Source organism: Mya arenaria, chromosome 6, assembly GCF_026914265.1.
Source record: "Mya arenaria isolate MELC-2E11 chromosome 6, ASM2691426v1".
NCBI lineage: Eukaryota > Metazoa > Mollusca > Bivalvia > Myida > Myidae > Mya > Mya arenaria.
In genome coordinates this window covers 4,405,322-4,428,042 of record NC_069127.1, presented here as the reverse complement: position 1 = coordinate 4,428,042, position 22,721 = coordinate 4,405,322, and the positions used below count along the sequence as shown (strand labels likewise).

At 38.6% G+C, this 22,721-nt stretch overlaps 1 protein-coding gene across 1 annotated transcript; it reads left to right on the top strand.

Moving 5' to 3' along the window:
• Window positions 1–564: 564 nt before the first annotated feature.
• Window positions 565–22,418, top strand: LOC128236931 (uncharacterized). Its single transcript, XM_052952070.1, has 9 exons — window positions 565–759; window positions 12,484–12,606; window positions 12,855–13,065; window positions 13,384–13,596; window positions 18,597–18,719; window positions 19,103–19,309; window positions 21,071–21,228; window positions 21,875–22,005; window positions 22,274–22,418. Exons 1-9 carry the CDS (start codon window positions 565–567, stop codon window positions 22,416–22,418), a joined length of 1,506 nt encoding a protein of 501 aa, XP_052808030.1.
• The last annotated feature ends 303 nt before the right edge of the window (window positions 22,419–22,721 follow it).

Sequence of the window (22,721 nt, the reverse complement as noted above, 5' to 3'; positions counted from 1 at the left end):
TGACAGTAAAAAGGTTGCGAAACAACACGTGTATTGGTACATGTACTTGCAGGTGGGTTTAAAGTCGGTTGTGAAATTTCAGTTTAAACTTGAACTTAAAGGCTCGCTGATTCTCGCATAAATCACATTCCCTGTTATTCTAAACGTGCACTCTGTACACACATCAAGATGACGTAATGAACAAAATGTAGCCAAACATGCGCACGTACCAGTAAAAGAAGGTTTTGTAACGTCTCTATTACAGTATTTACAACACAGGTACCAATTACCGAGGGTGTTACGTTTCCATTTCACTTGTTATGGATGATTTTCATGGTGTTGGCATTGTATTAAACTTGGTAGCTGTAGGCAATGCTTATACGATTTCCAATTACTCGGATTTTCCTGGCATAGAAACGCCGGTTTATAATCACCGGTATTACGAGTGATAATATTTTCTCTGTAATCAGCAGAGTTCTGTTGTCAGTTGTGGCGTTAAGAGGGAATTATGTTCTTTATTTTAATATGATAAAAACTTATTATATCACAACTATTATGTGATTACGGAGAACATAACATCAAAATATGAGCAGTTTTATATTTAAAAACAGCAGCGAGTGCGCTTCTGTTGCAAGAGGGGCCGGGCGACCTGGACGGCAGGGAATCTCGCCGTCCGTCGAGGTTTCCGAGACGTTGTTCCTCGTGGTTGGCTTCGGCGCGTTCTCGGCGGTCGTCGCCATTCTGTTTGTCTTCATCCGGACCAAGGTCTACAAGGACAAGGTCAGTGTCCATAGTGCTAGTTCAGTTGGTTTAATCTTATTTATGTTATATACATTTTGAAAAACAGTTGCAAGCTAATGTTGATAACTCCTTGTAGAAACCAACAGTTGTGTGTTTTGGGGGAGATCAAGAGAACATCTCCCTCGTTCGGCTCGAACAAACAACCTCTGGCGTGACAGGCGAACACTTATACCACTAGGCCGCTCTCACAAACGTGTATGATGAAAAAGAATAACACAATAAACAACACTTTTTTGATTTTGTAAAATGTTCACCTAAACACATAAGGTAATTGTAAGTTAATAATACATACACCAAATAAAGATTGAGGAGAGCATACTGTAGTATAGATATTTTCTTAAATCTATATCCTTAAATACATTCATTGCGAGTTTTCTAGTTATTTGATATTCTGAGAGGTCATATTTTTATAAAGATTAAATCATTTGTTATATATAGATAAACCACCGGAATGTCTGCTTTTGGTTGTGCAATTTTGACTTTGGGAAAAAACCCAATCACTTTGAAATCAAATACTTCGCGCTAAGTTTAATTGAAATCATCTATCTTTGGGAACGGTGTTAATATTATGTGTGGCCTTTCAAACGTCCAGTGGGATACTGTTCTATACCTGTTATGACTTCTGTAATGAATATGGGATGCATATCAATATGAATAAAACTGAAATTGTTGTATTTAGAAATGGAGCCCCACTACGCGCAATATGAAAATTGGACACTTAATGGTAACATTGTCAGAATTACATTGATGTACAAATATATGGGTTTATTGTTTACTCCAATATTACCCTGGTCTGCAGCTAAATCTTAATTAGAAGCTCAGGCAAGGAAAGGTATTTTTCAATTAAAAATCAGCTGTTATTTGGTAGGTTTAACCATAATGAGTTCTTTTAATACCATTTTGATACAATGGTCTCTCTGATATTGATATTTGGCTCAGAAATTTGGGGAATTAATCAATGTAATAAGATTGAAAAAGTACAGCCTTTCTTTTGTAAATATTTTCTAAGAGCGTTGGAGCATTTTCAACACATAACAAAATGTTATGGCTCCAATGATTACCCGGCGTGTGATTGTTGTAGACAAAAATGGCTTGATGATGTGAACTATTCCTCATGTTGTGATACTTCTAAATGCTTTAAGTCTTAATTCGATGTTGAAAGATACCCTACTATCGTGTACGAAAATCATTCGCTGGATTTAGAACGTCTAGACATTAACTGCATATTGGAATTGGTCGACTGTTTAGTATTGATAGAGATGATCGCTTTTGAATTAATTGTTTATTGTACAAAGACATTCTTGTTATTGAAGATAAATATCAATTATTTTTAAGTGTTTAAGATTGAATATGTTTACCCATATTTAATATACCGCACTTTATGTACATAAACTCATGTTACTTAATTTTGTAAACCAAGAACCACAACTCTTATTTAGTTACATATATGTATTTTGTGATATTTGATTTGCATTGAAACATGTATTATGGGCTGAAGGCCTTTTATTGAATAAAATATCGGTCGTTTGTTCGTTCATTATAGGTAAGTGAGTAATTACCACAGTCTTGTAATCAATTTAAAACGATTACTTCGTTTTGGGGCCACCGCCTTGCTCCGCCGCTGCGGTAAGCAGTTCCAGAGACTCAACTGTGTACTAGCTATAATGTTTTAAAAAGCATATTTTATGATAATGGCAAGTCAACATACCGGAAATACATTGGGTTTTATTTTGAACTTGTAAAATGTTTACAAGTAAAATGTATTCGTTAACGAAACTTGTATCTTTGTACAAACCATACCGTCGGAAGACATTTCTTTACCATAAGACGGAACATAAGGTTTATGTGCTTTAAAGGCGCATGATAAAGGTTGATGCCAATTTGTTCTGTTTTAATTTTAACCCATTATAATGTTAAACTCAATTGTCTTTTCTGATAAAGCAAAACACACAAAAAACATAGGATTTATGTACAGCTAAAAAAAGAATAATATCGATATTTTGGCTCTTTTTAACTTGGGGAACTTGTGGCCACATATTAATACATTTAAAAGAAAGAAAAAACACAACATTAATAAAAGCTCAGATGTTTATTACTTAAAAATCAAATCATTGTTTTATATACCTATATAGTGATGATACACTCTTGCGTTGGTTTCAACGCAAATGCTGAATGCGCAGCACGAGGGCATCATCACACGAGATGGGCGTCAGAAGATGGTCAAGCCAGAGAAACCATGTGTTTTTGCATTAAAGCATAAATAAAGACGTAAAATAATTGTTTATTTATATGTTTACTTATTTGAACTGTGTAACTTCAAATCATGACTCAGTGAACAATTTTGAGTTCGATAAATTATGTGACATTGCATGAGTTCGTATTATGCGCAGAAGATTTCCACAGATCCCCGTTTATCCAAGTTGGTCCGTGCCATACCGAGTCGAACGCAGCTTCCTGGTCGAGACAAGCAGTGTAAGCAATACGTCCGCTCTAAATCTGTATGCAAACTGTTTTCCTGAAGGTTGAATTCGGTCGTGATGCAGCTAAATCCTTTTTGGAATCCTCATTGATGTTGCGACGGGAATGGTTAATTATCTGTTACATGGTTGTTATTTCTGTACATAATTGCCACACCTATATTATTTGAACATATTGGTACGAACAATTATCAACTATAACAAAAGAACTATAGTTTTGATGTATTGGACTCGAATAAGGACGCAGATCGCTGTTATGACTTACGCTCATTAAGCAAGCAAATACCAATACATGTGCATTCTGTTTGTTCAACACTTCGGACAATCGGACACAGGCTATGCCGACATTTCAAACGTTACATATTAAGCATTATGTTGAGAAATATTGCGTAAAGTGGTCATTAGTAGCATAATTAGTTCACAGCTGTTTCAAAATTATCCATTAATAAGCACCGTATCATCGACCATTATCTTTTTTCGATTTTTAGAAAAATAATAAAATCTGACATCCTTACCGATCCAAAACGGCATCAGAATCCCTTGTTTATACACTTGTTCGTGCCGTTTCAGACCCTTTATTATATGGTTGCGACCGTTGTTGAACATTGGCAACACTGTCCATGTATGCTCCCTAAGTATTGAACATAGTAAATGCATTAAACGTGATATTTCGACTTAAAGATAATTTCATTTGGCTCTTCAATCCACTTAGCTCTGAGGTGGACCCTTAAATTATCAAAGTACTGGAAGTACTGCAGGGGACGATTGACAATTTCGTCATGTTCCATGGAGATGCAAATTGACATGTTTCAATGCAAATTTGAGTTAACAAATATACGGGCCACTTAAAGCAGTCTAACACACAAAGGGCCTTTCCTTACAAAACAGTCTAGCTAACTTAACCTTTATTTTACCTCTTTTGACACATAACCTCTTATATATCACAACACGTAGCACCGCAGTACGAATCGCCTAGTTCACCAACGTTCACTGCCATTAAAGGCCTACTTAAAGGAATGTTTGGCATGACAATCCCCTGCTGTGCATCTCCTGCTAATTGCACGGATGTCACAGTAGGGGCCAATTTCCTGTTTATTTGTTTATTGGCTCAGGGCCGTTTAGGGTCCATTTCTACAATAAAACCTCCAAAACTGCACAGCAGGATACTCAGATCGGAGATCTGATAAACAATTAGGCAATTATATTAAGATCAATACATAGAGGTTGTGTACAATACACGTTTTGTTAGGGAGGGGGGGGGGGGTCACTTACAGATGGATTAAACTAGGCCTTTGAGTAATCCCGATCCCCGAAGGGCATGGTATAATAACGCTCCCTCCGGTAAACAAGTCGCAAATCAGTACATGAACCAAGATATTCAGCACAACTCAAATCATCACCGCTTTATGGACAACCAAAAAAATGCGTGAGGCTAGAAGTCCGCAGAGCCTTGTTTTTCTAGTTTATAAAGGATTGCTTTACACAAGGTATAGGCAAGTATCCAGTTGGTTGTATTGATCCCTCTGTGTGACATTACGACTTAAAGTGTTCATTAAATGCCATGAGAGACATGAGTTTTATTTTCATATTTATATCAGCGTGATTTCAGAAATGGAGAAACTATGGCTACATTATGGCTTGGAGAGTTTAAATATTAATTTACAAGTCTAAGAGGGATTTACCCATCCTTTTCGATCATAATCAGAGCAAAAATGGGACTGTTAAAAAGTCTGGTCACACCCTATTACGACGGCATTATGGTTTGATCCCGACCGAAGAGCCGGGTAGTATGAGTTTATTTATACTCGCATTTTGTCAAGGCCCATTCGGCGAGTGTTCAGATAAGATTGTTAGTCATATTACTAAATAGGTTTTTGGCGCCTTTTGCACAAAACAGAATGTTACCCTGCTTAGAGCTACCCTGGTTCTTTAACGCGTATAAGTCAAATCCAATCATCGCTCAGACTACCTTCTATATTCAATGGACAAAGTTTTGAAACAAGTACATTTTAACATTTTACTCCGTGCAGTGGACACCATTTATCATCCCTCCCGGAAGATGATTCGTATATTTTTAATAGTGCGGCGGGAAATCGAACCTGCGACCCCTGGATTGAGAGTGAAGTGTGTTACCACTGGACCACGGATCCGCCATAGACCGAAGAGCCAGAAATTATCCTGCTAACCTGTAACATGTCTCAACATAAGAAAGATGTTGCTAGGATAATGACAACTGATTTATTAGTGGTATTAAACTAGCATTTGTGTATACCGATGTTATCAAAAGTAGACTTATTTTTTAGTCAAACGATTCTTTTAAATCTAAAACATTACTTTATATGGCAAAACTGCTATGGTAAAACTACAACACTTATATCACCTACTAACAACATTTCTGTGTATGATATGTGGGTCATTTCTATACTAACTATTTATGATATCTTCTATTTATTTGGACAGACTTTTAATTTGAATTACTGAAACAAACAGAAAATTAATGCAACTATAAGTTCGGATTTGGATGAAAATTTTGAACAAGACGTTTTTTTTCTAGGCGGTCAAACCCCTAACTGCTCTATATTTTATTTACCTTATTTTACCTAAAATTTACCTTACCCTAAAAGAAAGAGATTTATTTATTTACACCCCTCCCCCTTACAAAGTTTGCTTTTTATTTCAACGGAGGAGGAACAATGTAATAAAAAACGCCCAAAATGCATTATTTTGGACTAGAAATTGTTATTTTTTTCTTGGGGGAGTACCCAATTACCCCCCCCCCCCCTGCCAACACTCTTATTCAAATAAATTTCGAATCTGAAGGTGGGTCGCAAGCCAAAGGGTTACCCCCTTAGTTACGCCCCCTCAAACATCTAAACCTGGATCCGCCTCTGAACCCCCCCCCCCACCTTATTCTGTATTGCGGAAGAGGCTTAGTCATAAACCATGTACAACCCTTTTACAATGAAAAATGTATTAACTTAATTAATATGTGTATGCAGAAACTATTACAGTGCAAGAACTGACTAATGTGTTTATATGCAAGAATACTGAAAGGAACAAAATACTGGTTGTAATAATTAGGCCTCTTGGTTTAAACATATTTTATTGAGGAAAAGTACACAACATGTCAATTTAATAACACAATTTAATTCCGGGATAGGAATAATAGGGGAATCTAATACCGTTTCTCTCTTTGTGTCTATAATATATACATTAAAGGCATGGTACTTAGAACAAAATCAATACTCACTATAGAAACATTAGACAATTATACAGACTGAATGGAAGAAGCAAATGCAATTACATATTTAAAAAAACTATTTTGAGTTGTAGATAAAAAGAAAGAAAAGAAAGGTGGAAATTATGAGTTCAAGGGATCAATGAACATTCTTGTGTCTCATGTAAATATAGCGATTCATAACATCACACAACGTATTGTTTTGCCCGTCTGCCAGGATGTCTGTCAGGATGTCTGCCAGGATGGCGCCTCCGTATAATGCAAAAAGGAATTGTTATTTCAAAATGACACAAGCCATTAATCAACCCAATATTAAATTTCTGGGCGCATTGGTAGGTCCACTATGAGAACAAGGCTTTTATCATCAGCATTGATATGTGAATCTATCCGTTTGACAAATACCGTTATACAATAGGGTTATATGCTACTAATTAAATTCTCTAGACAATCAATGCAAACAGGCAACCCATCAAATTGAAATGAATGCCATTTCTAGCGTTTGACGTACATGAAACCAAACAATTCTGAAAAATCTTATAATTCAATTAAAAATAATTGATTGCAAAAATAAATGTCACGTCTCTCGTAAGAATTACTCACTTTGATGTTGAGCTCCTTTAATTTTTCAAGGAATCCATGTTGCATCAAACTGGAGAAAAGCCTACTTCTGGTGCAGCCAAAAAAAGATTTTTTCTCTGTTAGTGCAGGTATTGGACTGAATTTAATATATTGTGTGCATCATTCAGTCTTAAACAAAATATAAATCTGAAGTAGACTAGGTCTCAATCTTAATTATAGAGAGGGTATCCTGGACTGCAACCTGAACTTAGCATTTAGTTATAACGTACACGACATACAAGAGGGGATAAAAAATTGAACCATTGGGAACGCGCGCTTTGATCTCTGATAATTTCGTTGGCGATGATTGGAAGGGTTTGAAGTTTGGCCCTCTTTGAAGACATCGAAGTCTTTCAGACATTCGAGCATTTCCAGTCAGACCGTATTGCACAAGAAGAGAGGTCCCTTGAATGCTTCTTACCTTCTGTCCGATAGCGAAAAGTATCCACAGAAGGGATAACTTCGTTCCAAAGAATGCTCAATTAACTGATATGATATCTTGTTGTTATTTCTTTATTTAAAAAAGTAATATACGGACCGATCGAATTTATAGACATAAAGAAGGGACACATTTTGAAAGGTATAATATATTAAAATATAACCTGCGAATATAACGAATGAACGTTACAATGAAATTTAGATTTGCAGTTTTTAGCCCCGAGTCTTAACTCAAACATGAGGCAGCAGTGTTTGTAACAATTGGTACAGGCTCCAATAACACGAAAATAAGTCATACATGTAACATTAATGTGTGTGCGTGCGTGCGTGCGTGCGTGCGTGTGTGTGTGTTTGCACTTTATAAACGCCCAATCTCTCATAGAATATGTTGATTAAAAACTTTGGTCAAGATTGCAAAGAAAAGATATTCTACAGCAAAAATGTAATTGAGTATTATTCTTTTTTGTTTTAACAATTTCTCAAGTATAATTTTCGCTTAGAATAAGTTTTTTTTAATTTTGACAAAATGTTCAATGATAAACACCAACACATTCTATGAGAAAATACGCTAAACCATACAGGATTCTAATATAACTATGCTTCTATGTGTGAAAATGAGTTGAGATTGAGATTTTACTAAAGTATTTTTTTAATATAGGGGCCAGATGTTTCTATTGTTAAGAGTCACATTGTTTTATAATATTTATGAACACTTTCAGCAGTTAGCACCGTTATATGTTGATATAGTTCGTAGATCTGGGCAAATTTAACTTTATTGAGCCCTATTAAAGGAAAGTCCAGAAACTCAAAAGACAATTTATAACCTAACTTACATTTTGGGCTTTACATATTGGGCAGAAAAATATTTCATGGTGAAGCCGGCTGGATTTAGACAGGAAAATGAATATCTTTTATTATATTTTGTAGTCTTTGGTCTTTTATAACATACATCAAACCGCAAAAAGAGATTATTTGTCACTTTTTTTTTCAATGTTTTTTTTTTTTACACTGAAAAATACACATTGCTGTATAATCTTATTAAATTAAGTTTGAGAGATAAAACATATGATATTGTTATAAATGTGAATATGCAAGTTAAATTAAGAATACCAAAATATTAATACTGTCAGTGCCGAATTTAGTTGTAATGTATAATTATTTGAAATGAGTTCGAAGGAAGTTTGATCATGAACGGCCATGATGGTTTTGATAGTGGTTTGTTAGAGCTGTTTCTGATTTTATCTGCAGATGATGTTTGTAATTTCTATGAAATAAAAAACAAAACAAATGTTAATTAACAAAACGTAAAATGCTTTTGTTTGTGGTGAACTGGGGAAAATGCACATCCGATCATTAACATTGTATTCAACCTTACTTGGGTATTGCAAATATAGAACATATCTTATTCAGTTATGAATTTCATCACATATACTTTGTTTTTAAACATATAAATGGGAGAAACATACAGATGTTCATGTCAATGAAATATCAATTATATTTTTGGCGCTTAGAAAATTGAATTTCATTATATTCTTGAATACAAATGTTATAACGCGGGATTGAGACGCACAAACATAAAAATACACTATTGTACCAACTTAAGTGTTCAAAGCCTTAATGTAATCAGAAAACTGTTTTATGTTCAGAAATTTAAAATTTGCTTCAAAAAATTAAATCATTGATGCACATCAGTACACGTATCCAAAGGTCATATGATTACTGTTTAATGCAATGCTATTATCTTCAGATTAATATGCCTCCCTTGACGCTGTCATACCTGTATTTGATTTGTTACATATGGCACCGCGCACCCCAGTTAAGTCGTGCAGCGTCGGGAACGGGCCAGTATATACACTCCGGTATAGTAGGGGTGGTCACCGAGCCCGAGCCACACTGTCTAAGGGGCACGTGCAGTTGGCCATTAATTTGGGGAATTAGCTGGCACAACTGCGAGTTACCGTTTAAGTTCAGATCACTTTTAATGGTTCACTTTGATTAACAACTGAAGTCCAATTAAGATGTTTAAAAGTTGGTTCTTTATTAATTCCACATTTAAGTTGAATAGTTAACAAAGATAAATCCAAAGACTTATTCAACAAGAAACATTCAATAGTCCATGTGATATATAAAGTTATGAAAGTAAGTGAATTAATTATATAGTCACAAAAAAGTAGTTCAAAGATATTTCCTTAGTAAAAGAAGAAGTACAAAGTTCCTAGTCTATATGTATCTCTAATGTATATATTTCTCCTCCCTAAATGAAAAATGTACATACTTATATACTAACTTAAAGAGTAGAAGTTACCAATCAGAATTAAGTGATAAAAAGATAATGATCGAAGATTTTAGAAAGTGTCACTCAAAAATAATTATTGTCAAAAATAAAATTTACAATTAGATTAAGTCTGAGATAATTGAGAAGTGTCAAAGTCTCAAAGAGTAAGGTTTATGATTATGATCTGAGATAATTCACTGATAATAATTAAGAAGAGGAAGCAGTAAAATCTTATCAGAAATGTCAAAACACTCAATTGCAATTAGAATGACTGACAAAAGTCTTTGTAGGAAATTATGAAAGCAAATATCATAGAAAAATAAGATGTAACCAAAAAAAAAAAAGAACAATAAATTTTCCAACATAATTTGAAAGAGAAAGTCACACGTTGACACATGTCATTTACCATGTGATTTCACCACTTGGTATCTGTTTGCATGGCCTTATAGAAACTACAATAAACTGTACAAAACAGTAAACTGTATAAAAAGCGGAGAACATCATTTAAGCTTAACCCATTATAGCCTGACTCTAACAGAAAATCTCTGTTGAAATAACTTTCATAACCTGTAAATCCGTTACTGAAAAAAGTGATATTAAACGTACTGTTTCAGATCATCACCATTAATATTTTTTTTTTAATATTTAATGCTCATATAATGTAATGTAATGATGAAATGATTTAACCCCGCTAACTCAGTGGGTCGAAAAAAAGATAGTTCGTTAAATATGGGTTTATATATTTACAGTTAATTCAAGATGAAGTTTTACATTTAGTACTTTAGTAGTGTAGGTCTGTTGTTTCTGGTTCGATGCGCCGCTTGAAAATCTCCACGGACGTGGAATACCTGGGTATGGGAAACGGAGTCCCAAACTCTCATTTTAATACTGTCTTACTTATTACTTTCGTATCTACATCCTATTGTTATGCCGTAACATTTAATAGTATACCTCACGTGACCTGCTCATGATAAATTCTCATACACACGACATTAGCCAATCCGTACTATTACCCTGACATTACGCTTTTCCCTTGGTGGTACTATTTATGTTACCCTCGCGTGCGTCTGAAAATAGTCACTTGGAATTTTCAATAGAGCAGAAGATAAACTTTTGAACTATTTCCTTGTGACAAAAAAGAACCTGACTGTGAACTGATTAAGAACTTGTTATTTGATGTCATTCGAAACACCTCGGCAATTTTCCACCGAAACTTTCATCATCGGTTGTTTTTGGACGTTTCACATGGTCATAAATTAACATTTAATTACGCTGCAAGTAGATCGCGTGGTAATTTCAATTAAGCAATTAAACTTAATGACTTTCCTCTAAGGAATCTTAATTATTTATGCAAAAATACACATCACTGGCAATCAATTTAAACTTAGTAATACAAAATACACGTTGAAACGCCACAAGTTATTAATATTATTATTTGAAATATACGAACTACTTCTACTGATGCACTGGCATACATCCGAGGTTGTTTTCGATGTATTATTCACTTCATAGTTGATAAATTATAACATTGTTGACTCCTTGCATATTTGCAAACGTAACCAGTCTACACAATCCTTGCTCGATATAGAGGGTGATAGCACATACTGTTAGCCCTCGAAACGTTAATGCAAACCTCGGTTAAAGCTTCGGTTGACATAAAAGGGACTAGACACCAGATGATACCGTTGAATGAAAAATTGTCATCAACTTACATTAAATTGATATCGTTATGCATTGAATCTTACTAACTGAATATTTACTTACTGATGCATCATAGCGCTTTCTACACATGTATCCTTCGTAGTTTTTGCGTAATTTTCAAATTTGAAATTTGCTTGAGCTTTCATCCACGTAATTACCAGTACATTTAAAAATAGCGTCCGTATATGTACCTGTACTAATCACGTGACATTCTCATGCTAAATTTTCACACCATGAACTCTCAAACTATTATGCGCAATTTTTGAACGGGTAAACTCAGCCGAGAAAGCGGCAAAATATTATATTAATAATGTATTTATTATCGGCCTCATATTAGCTCGTTTTAACAATGCTAGGTTTGTTTTGAGGACCATCTGGTGTCTAGTCACTTTAATGTTAATGCAGTCACCAAGCTGCGCTGGCTCTCACCACATTAAACTAGATTAACCTTTACATAAAACTACATATACATTTCACATTTTGATACTCTATTCAACATAATGGCAAAAACCTGATTCTGCATTATCTAGATGTTTTTTTTTAGATAATAACAATTATAAATCAAGTTTCAATCAATTTAGTTCCAGTCGCTTTCATGTCTGTACTTAGTATTCTAATCACAAGTGATTTAAAGGTAGATGAAATGATATGGGTATTAACTAAATTGAAACTAATAGGAAAATGCTCCCATTATCTGCAATGTGCATGCATAATACCTTGTATGCCTTGGAGAACAACTGTTCTAATGAAATTAAAATAAAAGGAAGATGTAATTACTTAACATCGTGTCTTTGATATCATATTTTGATGGACTTTTCGAAAGTAGGCACACCGGATACAAAATAAATCATGCGAATTCAATAAGAAATAATGCAAATTGATATTCCATGAGGACAAGTGATATGTTCGCATTGATCATATTGTTGTACAGATGTATTATTATTTTTATTTTTCAGAATACATTGGACACGGCGTTTGACGCTGGCGGAAAGGTAAGCGTTGGACTGACGGCGACCACCATCGTCTCCCAGTGGACGTGGGCGTCCGCTCTTCTGTACTCGCCCGTCACCGCTACTCAGGTACGCCAAGCCGTAGATATATTTTATTATTTCATAAATGTTTTTGTGCGTTGACCACGCTCATAGACCCTGCTGTTACTCTCCGACACCGCCCGCCACCATTGATAGATATATCACCGGATCACACTATTTATTTTGGTCAACATTGCACTAATTGTTTCTCCGACATTTTCTTTTTCTCTTTTTCTTTTTCAATGGCATTATATTTCACTAAGTAATATCCGTTATTCCGCTCGATTGTTTTACAGTTCGGCATCAGCGGCCCCTATTGGTACGCGGCGGGCGCCACCATCCAGATCCTCCTGTTTTCAATCGTCTCAGTGAAGCTGAAGACGCGGGCACCGGGCGCCAAGACGTTCCTCCAGGTGATCAAGGCGCGCTTCGGGGCCGCAACCCACAAAGTGTTCGTCTTCTACGCCCTCCTCACTAACCTTATTGTGATCGTCAACTGCATGCTCGGTAATTTACCATTATATAAGATATGGTCCTCATTTGGATGTCGATTACTTACAAAAGCTAGGAAGTATCTCCTTGGCTGATTGCACCACAGAATCCTGTGATGACCAATATTACTAAAGGAGTAATTAATTGACATATTTCCTTATGTCCATGCTCCTATTTTTGCACATAGTGCTATTGTATAAGAAACACAGCTTTCATGAATAGGTCTGCCTTTTAAATATCATTTACTATTTATGGTCAAAACCCGAGTATAGTTAAACAATCAGGGACGCCCATACCCACCCACGCTTGTATTCTCCCACCCACATTTTTCAGGGGCGTCTACCATCCTGTCGACGCTGACCAAGGACATGTCGGTTGAGTACGCCGCTATGCTGACCACGTTCGCCGTGGGGACGTACACACTGATTGGGGGCCTGGGAGCCACGTTCTACGTTTCGTTCTTCAACACCGCCATTATCTGCGTCACTATGCTCACCTTCGTCATCAAGGTGTACGACTCTGGAGAAACCGGGACTGGGCCTCTCGGTATGGTGGGACTGTTGTATTTACTGCTATTTAATAAGCTCTGCCGCGGTGCGGACTATCGAATATCCTTATAAAAAGCCTGCCCCATGCTGCCAACTATTTTTCATGCCATACCTGAATGATGTACCTGCACACCTGCCGACCATAAATTTTGTATCAAGTAACGCGTTCAATTTATAACCGTGTCCTGAATTCTTTTTAACACATACCGGTACATATTCAAAATAATTTTAGGGTCGTTTTTAAAATTATGTTTATTTTATTTTCTTAGTTGAGAAAATTTTGTTTGCCTCCAAGGTGTACTAGAATAGTATATTATTTGAAAAACGCCATAGTACATGAATGTTATGCAGATTCGGATTGTTTGAATAAACTTTATGTCAGAGTTTTGTCATAGCTTTTGAACTACAACTAATGGTAATGATAGCCACAATTGTACTTGTATGAAGCTTGTTACCAAACATACTGAATGAGAAGCCAGTTAGATCAAAATGTAGCCAGTCTTATCATTCTGTAGTCCGTTCAATCACCCTGTAGCTGGCTCCATTTCTCTGTAGCCTGTACAATCACCCTGTATCCAGCTCCATTACTCTGTAGCCTGTTCGATCACCCTGTAGCTGGCTCCATTTCTCTGTAGCCTGTTCAATCACCCTGTATCCAGCTCCATGACTCTGTAGCCCGTTCAATCACCCTGTAGCCAGCTCCATTTCTCTGTAGCCTGTTCAATCACCCTGTAGCTGGCTCCATTTCTCTGCAGCCTGTTCAATCACCCTGTAGCCAGCTCCATGACTCTGTAGCCCGTTCAATCACCCTGTATCCAGCTCCATTACTCTGTAGCCTGTTCAATCACCCTGTAGCTGGCTCCATTACTCTGTAGCCTGTTCAATCACCATGTAGTCAGCTCCATTTCTCTGTAGCCTGTTCAATCACCCTGTAGCCAGCTCCATGACTCTGTAGCCCGTTCAATCACCCTGTAGCCAGCTCCATTTCTCTGTAGCCTGTTCAATCACCCTGTAGCTGGCTCCATTTCTCTGTAGCCTGTTCAATCACCCTGTAGCCAGCTCCATGACTCTGTAGCCCGTTCAATCACACTGTATCCAGCTCCATTACTCTGTAGCCTGTTCAATCACCCTGTAGCTGGCTCCATTACTCTGTAGCCTGTTCAATCACCCTGTAGCCAGCTCCATGACTCTGTAGCCTGTTCAATCACCCTGTAGCTGGCTCCATTTCTCTGTAGCCTGTTCAATCACCCTGTATCCAGCTCCATTGCTCTGTAGCCTGTTCAATCACCCTGTAGCAAGCTCCATTTCTCTGTAGCCTGTTCAATCACCCTGTATCCAGCTCCATGACTCTGTAGCCTGTTCAATCACCATGTAGCCAGCTCCATGACTCTGTTGCCTGTTCAATCACCCTGTAGCTGGCTCCATTTCTTTGTAGCCTGTTCAATCACCCTGTAGCCAGCTCCATGACTCTGTAGCCTGTTCAATTACCCTGTAGCTGGCTCCATTTCTCTGTAGCCTGTTCAATCACCCTGTAGCCAGCTCCATTTCTCTGTAGCCTGTTCAATCACCCTGTATCCAGCTCCATTTCACTGTAGCCTGTTCAATCACCCTGTATCCAGCTCCATTTCTCTGTAGCCTGTTCAATCACCCTGTATCCAGCTCCATGACTCTGTAGCCCGTTCAATCACCCTGTATCCAGCTCCATTTCTCTGTAGCCTGTTCAATCACCCTGTATCCAGCTCCATTTCTCTGTAGCCTGTTCAATCACCCTGTATCCAGCTCCATTTCTCTGTAGCCTGTTCAATCACCCTGTATCCAGCTCCATTACTCTGTAGCCCGTTCAATCACCCTGTAGCCAGCTCCATGACTCTGTAGCCCGTTCAATCACCCTGTATCCAGCTCCATTTCTCTGTAGCCCGTTCAATCACCCTGTATCCAGCTCCATTTCTCTGTAGCCTGTTCAATCACCCTGTATCCAGCTCCATTACTCTGTAGCCTGTTCAATCACCCTGTAGCTGGCTCCATTTCTCTGTAGCCTGTTCAATCACCCTGTATCCAGCTCCATGACTCTGTAGCCCGTTCAATCACCCTGTAGCCAGCTCCATTTCTCTGTAGCCTGTTCAATCACCCTGTAGCTGGCTCCATTTCTCTGCAGCCTGTTCAATCACCCTGTAGCCAGCTCCATGACTCTGTAGCCCGTTCAATCACCCTGTATCCAGCTCCATTACTCTGTAGCCTGTTCAATCACCCTGTAGCTGGCTCCATTACTCTGTAGCCTGTTCATTCACCATGTAGTCAGCTCCATTTCTCTGTAGCCTGTTCAATCACCCTGTATCCAGCTCCATGACTCTGTAGCCCGTTCAATCACCCTGTAGCCAGCTCCATTTCTCTGTAGCCTGTTCAATCACCCTGTAGCTGGCTCCATTTCTCTGTAGCCTGTTCAATCACCCTGTAGCCAGCTCCATGACTCTGTAGCCCGTTCAATCACACTGTATCCAGCTCCATTACTCTGTAGCCTGTTCAATCACCCTGTAGCTGGCTCCATTACTCTGTAGCCTGTTCAATCACCCTGTAGCCAGCTCCATGACTCTGTAGCCTGTTCAATCACCCTGTAGCTGGCTCCATTTCTCTGTAGCCTGTTCAATCACCCTGTATCCAGCTCCATTGCTCTGTAGCCTGTTCAATCACCCTGTATCCAGCTCCATGACTCTGTAGCCCGTTCAATCACCCTGTATCCAGCTCCATTTCTCTGTAGCCCGTTCAATCACCCTGTATCCAGCTCCATTGCTCTGTAGCCTGTTCAATCACCCTGTATCCAGCTCCATGACTCTGTAGCCCGTTCAATCACCCTGTATCCAGCTCCATGACTCTGTAGCCCGTTCAATCACCCTGTATCCAGCTCCATTACTCTGTAGCCCGTTCAATCACCCTGTATCCAGCTCCATGACTCTGTTGCCCGTTCAGTCACCCTGTAGCCAGCTCCATGACTCTGTAGCCTGTTCAATCACCCTGTAGCTGGCTCCATTTCTCTGTAGCCTGTTCAATCACCCTGTATCCAGCTCCATTGCTCTGTAGCCTGTTCAATCACCCTGTATCCAGCTCCATGACTCTGTAGCCCGTTCAATCACCCTGTATCCAGCTCCATTACTCTGTAGCCTGTTCAATCACCCTGTATCCAGCTCCATTACTCTGTAGCCTGTTCAATCACCCTGTATCCAGCTCCATGACTCTGTAGCCCGTTCAATCACCCTGTATCCAGCTCCATTACTCTGTAGCCCGTTCAATCACCCTGTATCCAGCTCCATGACTCTGTTGCCCGTTCAATCACCCTGTATCCAGCTCCATGACTCTGTAGCCCGTTCAATCACCATGTATCCAGCTCCATTACTCAGTAGCCTGTTCAATCACCCTGTAGCCAGCTCCATGACTCTGTTGCACGTTCAGTCACCCTGTATCCAGCTCCATTACTCTGTAGCCCGTTTAATCACCCTGTATCCAGTTCCATGACTCTGTTGCCCGTTCAATCACCCTGTATCCAGCTCCATGACTCTGTAGCCCGTTCAATCACCATGTATCCAGCTCTATTACTCAGTAGCCTGTTCAATCACCTTGTAGCTAGCTCCATGACTCTGTTGCCCGTTCAGTCACCCTGTATCCAGCTCCATTACTCTGTAGCCCGTTTAATCACCCTGTATCCAGCTCCATGACTCTGTAGCCCGTTTAATCACCCTGTATCCAGCTCCATGACTCTGTAGCCCGTTCAATCACCCTGTATCCAGCTCCATTGCTTTGTAGCCAGTTCATTTCTCTGTAGTCAGTTCATTACTATGTAGCCCGTTCCATCACCCTGTAGCATGTTCTACCACTCTGTAGCCAGTTCCATCACTATGTAGCTAGCTCCATCACTCTGTAGCCAGTTCCATCACCCTGCAGTCAGCTCCATGACTCTGTAACCAGTTCCATCACTCTGTAACCAGTTCCATCACTCTGTAACCAGTTCCATCACCCTATAGCAAGCTCCAGCACTATGTAGCCAGTTCCACCACTCTGTAGCCGGTTCCACCACCCTGTAACCAGTTCCACCACTCTGTAGCCAGTTACATCACCACGTAGCTAGCTACACCACCCTGTAGCCAGTTCCACCACTCTGTAGCCAGATCCATCCCCCTGTAGCATGTTCTACCACTCTGTAGCCAGCTCCATCACTCTGTAAGCCAGTTCCATCACCATGTAGCTAGCTCCACCACCCTGTAGCCAGTTCCACCACTCTGCAACCAGATCCATCCCCCTGTAGCATGTTCTACCACTCTGTAGCCAGCTCCATCACTTTGTAAGCCAGTTCCATCACCATATAGCTAGCTCCACCACCCTGTAGCCAGTTCCACCACTCTGTAGCCAGCTCCACCACCATGTAGCCATATCCATCACCCTGTAGCATGTTCCACCACTCTGTAGCCAGTTCCATCACCCTGTAGCCATCTCCATCAATTTGTAAGCCAGCTCCATCACCCTGTAGCATGTTCCACCACTCTGTAGCCAGCTCCACCACCATGTAGCCATCTCCATCAATTTGTAAGCCAGCTCCATCACTATGTAGCCACTAAACACATTGTATAGGCCAGCACCGAACTTGTTTATTCATATACGTTGCAGTTGTTTAACTTTGTATCGTATATTTAATATGTAGTAAAAATAACCCCAAGGGTTTTATGAAGGGCCTAAAGTCATGACCTCGCAATAATATTTAGAGAAGTAGAGATATCAAGATTTTTCTAACTGCATCATTCCGATAAATACTTGAAGCATATTTATAATATCTTTTTTAAACAATTGTACAACTACACAAAAAGTCCCGAGCTCTGCCTGAATAGGCCCTGAATCTAGAGTACAAAAGGGGGCAGGGGCAGGGTCACCTCCATATATGTAACAACACATCGACATTATTTGCGTCATTGGAAGGTCAAATAAAACGTTTTACAACTTTTATTTCCCATCCAGGTTCGTCTGACTCGGTGTACAGTCTGTTGTCGTGTATCCAGGGACCGGAAGGGAACGAGGACAAGAGCTACTTCACTCTCAAGTCCTCCGGGGGATTTATGTTCGGGCTAATCACCATTACCAGTATGTAGCGATTCTGCTCCGTGCTCATTTATAGAGTTTGTTTTTATTCTCATTAGTTCAGATCATTCTTTAAAGACACTGAAAGGAATACGTAACCTCGAGGGAGACACATGATCTCGTTGTTATTATACTGTGTACATCGACATTGCGTTACATGTCAATGGCCTTGGTTTTAGTCAAGGACGTAATTATGAATTCGAGCTTTATCCACATGAGGTAAATTGTATAAACTGTACTGAAATTGAAAACTCATGTAGTTTCATGCACCGAAAACACTCATTTCATTGGGCGTGCTAGCGGTTTGTGGCTAGCATTTGTTTATTATGTAAACATAATTATCATATAATATCATATCATTAAATTTGTCCTTTTTTTGCTGCCAGGTTGTTTCAATGCATGTTTCGTGGATCAGGCGTATTGGCAAAGCTCGGTTGCGGCCAAGCCTCGACAGGGCGTAGTCGGGTTCCTGGCAGGCGGGCTCGTGTGGTTCTGTATCCCTTTCGCCATGGCAACCACTATGGGTCTCGCTTACGTCGCCCTGAGCGTGCAGCAGGACCTACCGCTCCTCTCCGACCAGGACATTGATAAGGGTAAAGGGCATCATTGGGTTCTCGAAAAATTGAAATGGTTGATATACATATTTAGAAACTAGATCCAGCTGGCCAGTACTTACATATATAATGGTATTATGGGTTAAATAAAATTTTGCAAAATGATAAGTTACCGTGTATGTAACGTTCAAATGTTCCCTTTTCCTCGTAGCCCTAGAGACTGGGAAAGTCGGGAGTTGATGTCCGTCTTCTCCACTAGGGCCACTCCTTTTTTATTTTTTGGTTTACAAGAATTTTTGGGGAAAATGTCCACCGGGCGGTCGAAAAAAAAGAAAAAAAAGAAAAGAAAAAAAGTCACAAAACATACTCTTAAAGGGTAAAAATCAGAGAACAACATAAAAACATTGAAAATTTATATCATTTACATGACATTTTAAATTTTTAAACTGCTATTAATGCATGTTTTAATACACTCAAAGTTTCAAAGTTCTAATTAAACACACAGTTTAAATCTTACATACTGTGCATATAAATCATCAATGAAATTGACTATAAAACATGTTTACATGTATAAACTACACTTTTTATCAAAGATACATTGAATATCACTCAGCAAGACATTTGTTAAGCTTCAAGGGTATGCTAAAGCAAAAGTGAATGCAGAACACTAAACTGAACAATATTAAATTGAAAAAAAGAGAAGGCAATTTTACGCATTAAAATACAAAAAATTGCACTGTATTAAAACAATACATAATATGTTCTAAATATTGTTTCAGTTATTTCAATATTGGAAAATGCCAATAACGTGAAATAATTACCAATTTTGTAAATAAGAAATTAACATTTTATGAAGACATTTGAGCTTTAACATTGTGAAAGCAATTCCTGAAAAACTAAAAACCAAACTAGACCTAGATTTGAGTTTTAATAACCTTTACCATGGTGGGTCCTAGTTATGTGTAACCCGATCCATGCTAAGTTCGGATATTTTCGGACCGGGATATTTACCATGGGATGTTCACCAAATCCATTTCAAATTCAAATCTTGCAGCAAATTACCACATCAGTACATAAAAATCACATAACAAAATAATAAATCTAGCATGTGACTTAACTTTTACATAATTTACAGATATTTGTGTCTACTAATTCGATGGCAGCCGCTGACAATTTTATTTTTATCTATAAACAACAATATTTTTATGACCTAAATTGGCGGGGAATAACAACAATCACGTGACAGTTATTGTTTGTGTCGGCTGTTAAATTTGCCAATGTTTATTGCTATTGTTATTTTAACAACTCCTGCATATTTTAATTAATTATTTCATACAAAGAATGACTGCTATCGTCAATTCCGCCATTGCAATCGGCGCTGCCATAACAGTTGACTGGCTCACATGCTATCACTATAAATTGGCAAATACGGCCACGGAACAACAAACCAGTCGAGATCTACTGCATTCGTATTCTTATCTGTGCGTTTTTCTTTCGTTTCGCACCAAAGTCAATACGGTCGTAAAAATAATTTTGAAAAATTAGTGAAATTCATTTTTATTTTATTTTTGTACTTTTCGGAAAATTAGACCCGCCGGTTTTGTAGACCAATTTATATAAAAGTAGTGGCCTAGGTGACATTAAACTTATTTCCGACTTCCCATCATCAGCCCTGGTGACGCCGGCGGTGGCGGCGAGCATGTTCGGGAAGGCTTGTGAACTTTTAGTGTCGCCATGGTGGTGATGGCCGTCGTCTTCACCAGGTTACCTTAAACTTATATCCGGCTGTCCCATTTTCAGCCCTGGTGACGCCGGCCGTGGCAGCGAGCCTGTTCGGGAAGGCTGGGGAGCTTATGGTGATCGCCATGGTGGTGATGGCCGTCGTCTCCACCGGGTCATCGGAGGTCATTGCTATCACATCCATCATCATATACGACATATACATGCTGTACCTTAAGGTAATGGCCACCTCTGGTAGCTTCCCATTAAGGGAAAAGTTACAAAATAAAGGTATTTGTTACAAAAAGTGCTTACTAGAATACCGGTGGAGCTAGCTTTTAAGGCCCGTACAAAGTGCAAAGGTGTGTGGGAAAGGCCAAAAAAAGAACGTTTTTAAAAGTTCATGTTATGTTTAGTTTTGCACAAACTTTTCGGGGGCTAAACAAACATTTGACCAGATTCTTTATTAAAAACATTTGCAATTTTCGGTCTGTCGACTATATAACTACTTTTTTTGTTAAAAAAAAAAAAAAATCATTTTGTATAAAGACATTTCCGGGAAAATGTAAATGCTTTTTAAATTGGAAATCTGATAAAATGTTATTTCTAAATATTTGCTTTACTTCTGATTACAGCTACACATGATTCATGCTTGAAATATTAAGCCTCTAAACCAAGTAAAAAACAACATTTATTTTTTGTTTTGGTCCTTCGAACAATTTTTGCACTGTGGAAGGCCCTTAAGAATTATTTTAGTCATGTAAGCACATTTAGTATAAATTTGATTTCTATTAAAAGATCGTAAATGGGATAAGATGAACATCGATGAAAAATTACAAATTAAACGGTGTTGCTTAATTTATTAGTCAATGTCTCCCGTTGCAGCCGTTCCGGTTGAATCAGGACGCGAACAGCTGTATCCTGTGCGGGAAGATGCGCGGCCGGAAGTCCACTAAGCTGGACAGGTGCGCTTGCGAGAGCATGACCGTATGCGCCACGTGTGCCTCCGACGACAGGTTAGACTAACGGGCATGTTAAATGTACTTTCTATGTGCTATCTACAAGCTGACAATATTCGTTAAAATACTGGAACCGCATGTCTTTTTACAACAAGTACATTTTAATATGTAGTACCATAGGGTTTAACAGGTTGTTATTTGGTTGATGTTCAATGAAATCGTGTGCTATAACTTATTTTAAATGACAAGTCAATTTGCGACAGGCAGTAAATTGAGTGACGACAACAGTATATAAAATTGTTGTAAGAACTACTACTTACATAAGCCCCACAGGACTCAAGGTGATGTACTTCAGCACACAGCTTCTGCAGGTATCTTGCATGGAGCACGGCGGAAGTCTGAATGATCTCTCTATCTCTCGGGCGCTTGCTCGTCCTCTGGTCTCTGATTGCATGCGTCTCTTCACCTAGATCTGGTATAGTCAAAACGGCATTTCTGCCACATTATCCCCCCTTTTAAATGATTATTTTTATGATTCGTGACTAATTTTTCACAATTTCACAGTTTGCACAAATATTCAATTGGCAAATAACAAACAAATGTTAGGGAACTCCAGCACTGACTTCAGGCTCTGTTAACCCCTCCTCCTACATTGAATAAAGATCTTTCGCATTTTTGCAGGTAATTTCCAAGATCCTGCCTACAGAAACTTCTTTTATCCTTGCCACCTCCCTTGCCACATCTCCTATAAAAGCTGGCGTGTTGTCTCGGGA

Coding starts and splice junctions, on each gene's coding strand:
- LOC128236931 (XM_052952070.1), top strand. CDS start 565: ATGAGCAGTTTTATATTTAAAAACAGCAGCGAGTGCGCTTCTGTTGCA. Junction 12,607..12,854: donor CGCCCGTCACCGCTACTCAG/GTACGCCAAGCC, acceptor ATTGTTTTACAG/TTCGGCATCAGCGGCCCCTA. Junction 18,720..19,102: donor CGGGCTAATCACCATTACCA/GTATGTAGCGAT, acceptor TTTTGCTGCCAG/GTTGTTTCAATGCATGTTTC.